General features: G+C 36.5%; 1 protein-coding gene across 1 annotated transcript; it reads left to right on the top strand.

Moving 5' to 3' along the window:
• The first annotated feature begins 5,896 nt into the window (after window positions 1–5,896).
• Window positions 5,897–8,676, top strand: LOC107912264 (50S ribosomal protein L35, chloroplastic). The gene is made up of 3 exons (XM_016840355.2): window positions 5,897–6,445; window positions 6,626–6,742; window positions 8,443–8,676. Exons 1-3 carry the CDS (start codon window positions 6,158–6,160, stop codon window positions 8,518–8,520), a joined length of 483 nt encoding a protein of 160 aa, XP_016695844.1. The 5' UTR covers window positions 5,897–6,157; the 3' UTR covers window positions 8,521–8,676.
• The last annotated feature ends 2,366 nt before the right edge of the window (window positions 8,677–11,042 follow it).

Here is an 11,042-nt window from a genome sequence, read left to right on the forward strand (position 1 = left end):
CAACTGATAATAGCCCGATCTCAAATCTATTTTTGAGAACACTGAGGCTCCCTTCAGTTGGTCGAACAAATCATCGATGCGCGGCAACGAATATTTGTTCTTTATCGTCACTTTATTCAGCTGACGATAGTCAATGCACAACCTCATGGTTCCGTCCTTCTTTTTCACGAACAATACTGGTGCACCCCAAGGTGAGAAACTTGGTCTAGCGAAACCTCTATCCGTCAGTTCTTGCAACTGAGCTTTCAACTCCTTTAACTCGGTTGGTGCCATACGATACGGAGCTATCGAAATCGGCGTAGTCCCAGGTACAAGCTCAATACCAAACTCTACCTCCCGAACAGGTGGTAAACCCGGTAATTCTTTCGGAAAAACATCCGGGTATTCACAAACCACCGGCACAGATTCGGGTTTCTTTTCTAATTCTTTGTCACCAAGTACATACGCAAGGTATGCTTCGCACCCTTTTCTTACATATTTCTGTGCCAACATTGCTGATATTACAGCTGGCATCCCCTCCAAGTCCGCAGACTCAATTCGGACTACTTCGTTATTTGCGCACCTCAAATCAATAGTCTTGCTCTTGCAATTCACAATCGCATCATGCGCGGTCAACCAATCCAAACCAAGGATAACATCAAATTCATCAAACGGCAAAAGCATCAAGTCCGCCGGAAAACAGGAACCTCGAATTTCCAGGGGACATTTCTTACACACTTTGTCGACAAGCACGTAACGACCCAAGGGATTTGACACCCGAATTACGAACTCAGTAGACTCAATAGGTAAAGTCTTACTGGATGCTAAGGTTTCACATATGTAAGAATGAGTAGAACCGGGGTCAATCAAAGCAATTACATTAGTATCAAAGAGAGTGAATGTACCGGTAATAACATCAGGCGAAGAAGCATCCTCGCGGGCACGTATAGCATAAGCTCTAGCAGGCGCACGGGTTTCGGATCTGGTTATATCATCTCTAGATCCTCTTTGACCACCACTAGCATTGCCCATATTTCCAGATGGTCTACCTCGAGCAGTGGTAGCACCCGGTCTCCCACTCTGATTTGCATTCTGTCCCGACAACCTCGGGCAATCTTTAATGAAGTGGTCAACTGATCCGCATTTGTAACAGGAGCGGTCAGGAAATCTACAACTCCCCGAATGCCATTTACCACAATATCGGCATTTCGTCCTGTCTCGACGTTCATTCCCAACACTGGCGACCGAAGTGCCTCGTGTACCCACAGGGGGTCGATCACGATCTCGTCCAAAAAGGCCCGAAGTGCCTCTAAACTGGCCCGCATCATCTCGAAATCTCTTCGATGTCTGTTGAAGAGACCTTCCCGAGGATCTTTTACGAAACTCTCCAGTTCTCTCATCAACTCTTTGCTTTTCTTTTCTAAGCTCTTCGGCTTTACAAGCTCGTTCAACAAGTACCACGAACTCTCGTATTTCAAGAACGCCAACGAACATTTTTATATCTTCATTCAGCCCATCCTCGAAGCGTTTACACATAATAGCTTCGGACGAAACACATTCCCGAGCGTATTTGCTAAGTCTAACAAATTTTCGCTCGTAATCAGTAACCGACATGGAGCCTTGCTTAAGCTCAAGAAATTCCTTCCGTTTTTGATCAACAAAACTCTGACTGATATACTTTTTCCGAAACTCAGTTTGGAAAAACTCCCAAGTTACTTGCTCTCGGGGCACAATAGAAGTCAGAGTACTCCACCAATAGTAGGCAGAATCACGTAGCAAGGAGATAGCACACTTTAGGCATTCATCGGGTGTACAAGATAGCTCATCGAGTACCCGGATAGTGTTGTCCAGCCAAAATTCAGCTTGCTCGGCATCATCGCTATCCATAGCCTTAAATTCAGTAGCCCCATGTTTTCGGATTCTGTCAACTGGGGGCTTATTTGACCTTATTTGGTCCGTTACCGGTGGTATTGTAGGTGCGGGGGTAGTATTTGTCGGGAATGGAGGTTGTGGAACAGCCATATTAGTTCGAATGTATTGGTTAAACCAATCATTCATCACGCTATAGAATGCTTGTCTAGCTTCATCATTCGGATTACTAGCATTAGGTTGAGAGTCTGCCGGCACTGTCCCTTGTGCGGGAGCAGGCGCTACACTCTCAAGATCATCAGCTACCTCTCGGTCACGATCGGGATCCATTACTATAAATAAACACATTTACAATTGTCAGAAATCACCACACTATCAAGTAATCACATAAAATGGCATGTATAGCTAGACCCAAAACATTACGGTAGTCCTAGAATCGACTAAACCGTAGCTCTGATACCAATAAAATGTAACACCCCGAACCCGAGACCGACACCGGAGTCGGACACGAGATGTTAACAAACTTTGAAAAATTTCCTTCCAGACACTGCCCAGTCTGAGTACTAGTCGCTTCAAAAATCATATCTTGAGTTTCACAACTCAAAAATCAGTTTGGTGATTTTTCCCTGAAACTAGACTCATGTCCCCACCTATGTATTTTTTCTAGAATTTTTGGTCGGGCCAATTAGTACAGTTTATTAGTCAAAGTCTCCCATGTTACAGGGGTCGACTACACTGACCTTTTCCCATTACGACTTGGATATCTCTCTGCACAGAGCTTCAATACTGATGCCGTTTGTTTCTATGGAAACTAGACTCAGAGAGGAATCCATAAATATATGGTATGACCCCTAATTATCTCTGGTCAATTTATAGTGAATTTCCAAAGGCGGAACAGGGAATCCAGAAACTGTTCTGGCCCTGTTCCACAAGAACCCGAATATCTCTTACTGTACTATCCATATGATTGTTTCGTTACTTTCCTATGAAAGTAGATTCTTCAAGGTTTGTTTACATAATTTATTCACTATTTAGTTCCATTCCTACTATTTTTAGTGATTTTCCAAATCTACGTCACTGCTGCTGTCAGCATCTACCTTTAAGGTAGGCTTTACCTATTTCATGGTTCAACTAGCCCTTTTTGCATACATAGCACAATTTATGAAAGTGATTAACCATCCCCGTGGCCAATCCTTGTCAAGCATATCCACACTAAATGATTATAACATTATACTTAAACACATATAAGCCATTTTCACATGGCTATCCAAAACTTATACATCACATAAAGTACTCGAAAAACAACAATGGGTCGTCCTATACATGCCATATCAAAATTCAACCAAAAGAGTACCCATAAGAGCCTTTGATAGTGTGGGCGACTTCGACGTCAAGATCCCGAGTCCGATAGCTGGAGAACCAAAAATCTATAAAACAGAGGAGCAATGGAACGAAGTAAGCAATTTATGCTTAGTAAGTTTTGAGCAAGAAATTCCAGCATAACGAAAGCATAGCACACATTTAGCTAAACGGAATATTTCATAATACACAATTTTTCCGATATCAAACTTACTTCACAACGTTAACCCTTATGTACATACACAAAAGACCAACTTAGCCGAAGGCCGGTAGCTCGTTCATCAACTGAGCGAATATTTATTTGTAAGGGCTCGATTAAATTCAACACATACGTAACATATCCCAATATTGGGATGTTTTTCGAGTATTAGCTGGAATTTTACAGCAAGCTCATTCATTACCAAAATCACGTACCTTCGGAATTTAACCGGATATAGCTCCTCGTTCAAGTGCCTTCGGGACATAGCCCGGTTTTAGTAACTCACACAATGCCTTCGGGACATAACCCGGATTTAACAACTCGCACGAATGCCTTCGGGACTTAACCCGGATTTAATAACTCGCACGAATGCCTTCGGGACTTAACCCGGATTTAGTATCTCGCACAAAGGCCTTCGGATCTTAGTCCGGATATATTCACTTAGCACAAAGCCTTCGGGACTTAGCCCGGACAGCATTCAATTAATCATGCACATCTAACAATAATTCATGGCACATTCATATTTCATTTTCATTTGCGAAACTCAAACACAAGGCACATATCATCCTTGCACATTCGGCTCAATAGCCTCACATAGAGCATGATTTAATCACATCGTAATTTAAGCTCTCTTACTCAAGAACTTACCTCGGGTGTTGTCGAACGATTCCGCTAGCTATTCAACCACTTTTTCCTTCCCTTTATCGGATTTATTTCCCCTTTGCTCTTGAGCTTAATCAAACAAATAAATTGATTTCATCATTTAGGCATCAAAAAGATGAACACAAGGCACTTAGCCCATATTTATACATTAGACATTAAAGTCTCATACATGCAAAAATCATGCATCAACACAACATATTAGCTAATTTCTTTCCCCTTGGCCGAATATGCATGTCTATTTTTGGGGTCGATCTCTACACTTAATACACACATATACACACACTAGTAAAGCATCCTCCCCCTTTTCATCGATTTAACACATGCATTGCTCATCAACATGCAAAGTTACATTCGGCCTTAGCACACATCTTGCTAGCCGATTCTTCTCCATTTAGCAACCAATGCACATATGTACTCACACAAAAATGCTAAAAAGGAGGTTCAAGAATCATCAAGCCATCATCACATGCATCATTAACAAGCTTCATATTTTGCATGCAATGGCATTAACACAACCTCCACCTAGGCCGAATCTTAACTCATCCTCATGCCTCATCACCACAACATCAAACACCAACCAAGAATGATGCATCCATGGTCAAGTGCCAATTCCATCACATAGCAAGATTTAGACCATGGGCCAAGTAGAACTCAAGCTAACAACTAAAACATGCATGCATCTCATGGAACATCATCAAACATACCTTAGCCTAGCTACATGCATGGCCGAATCTCTTCACCTTTCTTCTTCTTTCCTCCTTAAAATTTTTGGCCAAGGATGAACCAAAGGATGAGAAAATTTTTCTTTGTTTTTCTTTCTAGTTTCGGCAAGCATGAAGATGAGAAAAGGATGAACAAAATTCTCTCCTTTCTCTTCTTTAGCTCACGGCAATGGGGGGGGGTGACAAACAACTACACACACATTTTTTTTTTGTATTCACCATACTCCTTTTTATTATTTTATTTGTTTTATCCCAACATTTTATGACACAAATTAACATATCTTATTTGTGCCATACTCATGCCATAATTTCCATAAAATAAATTGCACAATTGTGCATCATGCCCATCATGGCCGGCCACTACTAGTAGGGGGGGAAATTTGACATGCAAGTCCCCCTTTGTCCACATGCACTAATAGGTCCTCACACATTGACCTATCACATTTTAGAATTTTCTCACATAAGTCCTATTAGCTAAATTCACATGAAATCAACCAAATTGAAGCTTGAAATTTTCACACATTCATAATTACATATTCTAGACAATAAGTATCACATTCAAACATTTTGGTGACTCGGTTTAGCGGTCCCGAAACCACTTCCCGACTAGGGTCAACTTTGGGCTGTCACATATTTAATTTTATAATAATATAAATAATATGTTATTTTATAAATAGAAAATGTATAAACTTACTAAAAATACATCTGAAATGAATTTAAATATATAGTTGTCCAAATTCAAATGTGTCAAGACAACAATTTATTCATGTTCATTCTTGATATAAAAAAATATTTTTTGTTAATTAATATATTTTCAAAGTTTTATTTATTTATTTTTTTTCGGCACATACCATTGGATTGACTATGAGTACCATATCAGCAAAAACTAATAGTATTAGTGCAGAGATACCAATTTGGGTGATAAAATACAAGTTCAAGTATCAACTAGACCCCAAAAGAGTTAAGATACCAATTAGATAGTTTTGAACAAATTTAGAGCATAAATTATATATTAACAACAAAAAAAAAAGTTTCCATTTCCAAATTTAGAACTTTAATTGAAAGTATAGAGGGAATATAAAAGTTTGTATTGATTGTTTGAAGTGATGAAGTAAGAAAATAGATTTGAGTTTGGTGGTTGATATCGGTCATTAATTCATTTTTCTAAACATGCTTAATTAGCTGTTAACCAAATTTTCATATTACATATTAGGAAATAAATTCAAAAGAACTAAGGCCACAAACAAATGGAGCAGCATGACAACCCATGAGGACGCAACGTCTGAGACGGCAGTTTTCTGCGGTTCTATCCTAATCTACTACTTTCCCATCCTTAGCTTCAACACATTCATTTCATTCTTCATCAATGGCTTCTTCTCTCAATTTAACCACTCTTTCTCTTACTTTACCCATTCCCCATCCCCATCCCCATCCCCATCCCCGTCCCTCCTCATCCACTCGACTCCCTCGTGGCTCGCTCCAACTCCCCCAATTCAACAAGGTGCGCAAAGCCTTGAAACTCAGTTCCTCTCAAACCATCTCTGCTTTCCCTTCCTTTGCTTCCAAGGCCCTTCCCGCTTTCTCCCCTGCCCCCCAAACACTCCAATCCCCCACTGTCTTTGCGGCTAAAGGCTACAAAATGAAAACCCACAAGGTACTTCTCTCTTTCTTCTCTTTGCTTCCAAGTGAATTTGGTTGCCATATCCAGGAAAACTTGTGCCAAAAGAATCCACATTTTCAGAATTCAGCAAATTTAAGAAATTTTATGAATAGATTTAGTTATTTGCTTTGCTTTTCTAATGGATACCATGTTGTCATATATATGGTTCATTAGGCTTCAGCAAAGCGATTCCGGGTGACAGGACGAGGGAAAATAGTAAGAAGGAGAGCTGGGAAGCAGCATTTGTTGGCTAAGAAGAACACCAAGCGTAAATTGCGCCTCTCCAAAATGGTCAGTCTTTTTTCCCCTTTTCGCCTCACATTCTACTTTGTTTTTATTATTATTAATTATTAAAATCCTTTTATCTTTTAGATAGCCTGACTGCTAATTCCTCCAAATTAATGCTGCGTTTTGGTTCTTGCATAGGAAGGGATAAGCAACTGTGGGATATGGATTTGTAGCTTATACTTTTAATTTCTTAATTCCAAGCTCCTTATCATGACTGTTATCTTGTGTCAAACAAATAAAACTTAAACTGCAAGGACTGGTTGGTGGGCTGTAAGAAAGCAAATAAGACATTGCAGTGAGAAAATTCGTTAAGGAAACTGAATAGTTATTGTTTTTACTTTTGAAAGTCTTAGAATGAGGGTCACTTTTTTCTTTTTAAAAAAACACATCTCCCAAGTTTTGGTGGATCTTCCCCTTCTTCTGGTTTCCCCAACTTGAATAGGAATTTAGTCCTGCTATTCTGTCTCTTGGCTCTAATACAGTTTACCAGTGTGGTTTGGATATGTAGATGAGCTCTGCCTTGGCATTTCAAGATTTTCAATCAGACAGGCTTCAAATTACTTTCTTTTAGTTTCTAAGTTATCCAGAGAGAGCAAATATTCCTGAAGGAATAGTTGTTTTAATTGCTACCCCATTTAGGCTATATGCTGTCTGCCATCCTAGGTCCATTTTTCATCTCGTATCTAGAAAAGAGTCAAATGTGTCTTAGAGGGCATCTATATTAGAAATAATGAGCCTATGTTCTTGTTGGGGTATAGCAAAGTCAGGTTGGTCTTTAGGAGGTTTTGATGGGTGGAATCATGATTTTTTTTTTTTGTTACCTTAGTTTGGTGAGTATGGTAGGATTCAATGCAGATTAAACTTGTTTTTCTGATAAGTTGGCAGAGTGAGAAAGTGGCATATAATTTATCAAAGGGTATTTGAAAGTAACATGTTGCACCACCAGAAGTGAAAAGGCTTTCTTAAATGCTCAGTTGCTATCAGTTGATACCATGATTTGTTTTTTCTTCGTAGGAAGTTATATAAAGATAAGAGTTGGAGATGTTGAACCAAATATCTTAAATCGAATTTTTCTATTTTCAGTTACTGTATTTCTTGGTGAAATCATAGTGTCGTTATCTTACCCATTGTATGGTAAGCGTGGTGGATGAGAGGAAGAAACTGGAAAGCGTTCATGTTAAACTAACTTAGACTATTCATAAAAAATGCAAATTGAATACAGCTAATATATATCATTATCATGACCAGAGCTTTGTTCTGTCTAAATGCTTAGTTAAATAGTTCATAGCTTCAGGCATGACCGGTTTGTATTTCCACTGTAACTCAGATAAGAAAATCTAGGTTGCAGATCTTGTAAGATATTGTAAATTAAATCTCTCTTTCCTTCTTCTCTGAGCATAAACAAACCTCAATGTATGAACAAAATCAGGTCATAGTGAAATATATTGAAAATTTATTTGACTAATATTGAGAATTTCTTAAACCTAGAGGCTTACTTCAGATGCCCAGTTTAGGGTCATGAATTTTCCATTTGGTGTTTCTTTTAATCAAGATGCTTGGAATATAATAGAAATTGATCCATTACCAATATTTGGTCAAACAGACTGTTCAAGTTGCTGATATAGTCTCAAATGAAATTCTTTTATTTGATGCATAAGTTTAAACGTTTCTTATGGTGTATTTGTGTCAATTTCCATCTGCAGCACGCTGTTAGCCGGAGTGACTATGATAACGTGATTGGCGCCTTGCCGTATCTCAAAGTAAATAGAAATGCCAAGTGAAGAGTTGCCATGTGATGAGTTATTTATGTTGCTTTCTTGTGATTTCTCACAATTATGTTAGAGAAAGTTGTGTTTATTGCTTTAATCTATGGTGCACTTAGTGGCCATTGATAAAATTCCTAGTTGAATTTTATTTATTTCAATCATTTTGGCACTCGTTTCATTCCAGTTTAGACATCACAGGTAACATTACATGATCTGAACTCCTATGATGGATTCTTTGGTTGTTGAAATAGGCTCAGAACATCTAGACTAGACTGGTTTTAAATTTCTCAATTATTTGCAAATAATAAGATAGATGGGAGAGTAACCATTCGAGTCAGTCAGGAAAAGAAGAAAAAAAAGCAATCCGAATTCAAACGGGATCAAATTTGATTTGATAAGAAAAAGTGAAGACTAAGACTCAATTTATGGTTTCAATTCTTTTTTTAAGAGAGTATTAAAAATTGTGTTTGGTTGAATATTAACAAAATAAATATGAAAATATGTAAAAACAAAGTTGTTTCTTGGTCCGTCAGATGTCATGGAGGCGGTGGCTCAGGACCATCATCGCTTTGCTTGATCGGGGTAACTCGATGTATGGTAGTTTTCTGATGCAAACATTTTTCTGGTTTTCATCGTTTTGTTTTTCTGTTTGCATTTGTTTGGTATTAATTTCAGACTACCACTTCGGCTTTGGATTGATCACCTATGTCTACGTCTAGGACCATGAACTGTTTGGTTTCGTAATGGATGCCGCCCATTGTCTTCGACCAAAAATTTTTTTAATTTAATTATTGAATTGGCTAATTCAAGTTCATATAAATGTAAAAGTTATTATTAAATAAAGAATAATAAAATAGAAGTAACAACAAAAATATAACAAAAGAGAGTGTCTTTAAAAAGCATTTTTAAAGTTTATATTTATATGAATAAAATAAAATTCTTCTCTTAATAATAAATTTTTATTTCACTTTACAATAAGAGTTTTATATATTGAGGTACCTGAATTTGACAATTTATGCTTATTTGGTCTTAAATTTTTTTTTTTGAATTGATACCTAAATTTGAAAATCATAAGCCAACTTAGTATTTTTTTCAGTATTTGAATAACACTAATAAATATATGCTAACATGACTATGATGACTAATAACATGGTGACACGTGCTAGTCTCATATTTTGACACGTGGCAAAAAAGTATAATTATTTTTAATTTTTTGTCATATGTCACCATGCTATTGGTCGTCAATGGCACCTCAGCGTATTTTAACAGTGTTAGTCAATTACCTAAAAAAAAGTATCAAGTTGGCTTACAGTTTTTAAGTTCAGGTATCAGTTAGGTCCAAAAAAAGTTTAGGTAACAAGTAGTTATAAATTGACAAGTTCAGGCATCTCTGTATATATTAACTTTTATAATAATAACAACGTATTTGTAATGCTTTCCCTTGGATATCCATCAATAGATAATGTGCCTCGTTAAAACCTTATTAAGATAAGAGCCCCAAAATTATTAGTGAAGGAAAAATAATAAACATATCTATAATACGCATATCTTGTTCTCATAAAAATCTTACTTGTAAAACTTAGTGGGACAAAACCTCAATTAAAGGAAAAAGAGTACAACGCGTATTCAATCCTCTTCATGACAATATCAAATGATATCTCATATTCTACATGACCACTTGAACGGATTTGCTAAACATTTATATCACTGTTTTTCTGAAAGTCATGAGTGAGGAAGAATTTTGGGGAAATATATTTGATCTCTCCAAAAGTTCCAACAATAATCATAACAAACTTTGATCATGATTCTTCTATAATAATAGATATGTTCAATCAATTCAATAAATATTTACGCAAACATATCAAACAATTTCTCAGAAATTTCTATATGCTTTCTGCATTTTAAATCCTTCAAGGATTTTAATATAAACTTCCCCTATATAGTGATTCATATAAATGTTGTAAAAACAAATGTCAAATCTTTCATGACCTACCAAACTAATAAGAAACCTAATGGCTGTTGCATGCACTACAAAAGAATATCTTTTTATAATTAATGTTAGGATTTAGCGAAATACTTTATTTATTTTTATTTTGTTTTAGCAAAACTACATAAATTTTGTATAGCCCCACTAACTTTATACCTTTAGGTGTTTGGACTAACGGTCCATAAATTTCATGAATTTGATAAAAATAGAAAATAAATATTATATTTTAAAAATGAAAATAAAAATATATTTTCAAAATTCAAATAGAGTTTAATATGGTAAAAAAAGGGAGGAACTTGGTTGGTAGGAATTGAACTAGAACGCTAGAGTAAACTGTATTAGGATTGAATAAATAATCTTATCAAGATTTAAACTAATTAATATCTTATTTCAATTACTAATCATTAACTTGTGATATTTTAATCACTTAGAAAGAATTAATTCATGTGAAAATTCAAATAAACTCCAAACATAAATGAGTAGTTTTTTAAATAGAAAAACAAATCCCATTCCAATGAAACACAAGTCTTTTAAATAGCAAATTTAAAAG

This window comes from Gossypium hirsutum, chromosome D08 (genome assembly GCF_007990345.1).
Source record: "Gossypium hirsutum isolate 1008001.06 chromosome D08, Gossypium_hirsutum_v2.1, whole genome shotgun sequence".
NCBI classification, from domain to species: domain Eukaryota; kingdom Viridiplantae; phylum Streptophyta; class Magnoliopsida; order Malvales; family Malvaceae; genus Gossypium; species Gossypium hirsutum.

Coding starts and splice junctions, on each gene's coding strand:
- LOC107912264 (XM_016840355.2), top strand. CDS start 6,158: ATGGCTTCTTCTCTCAATTTAACCACTCTTTCTCTTACTTTACCCATT. Junction 6,446..6,625: donor ACAAAATGAAAACCCACAAG/GTACTTCTCTCT, acceptor ATGGTTCATTAG/GCTTCAGCAAAGCGATTCCG. Junction 6,743..8,442: donor AATTGCGCCTCTCCAAAATG/GTCAGTCTTTTT, acceptor TTCCATCTGCAG/CACGCTGTTAGCCGGAGTGA.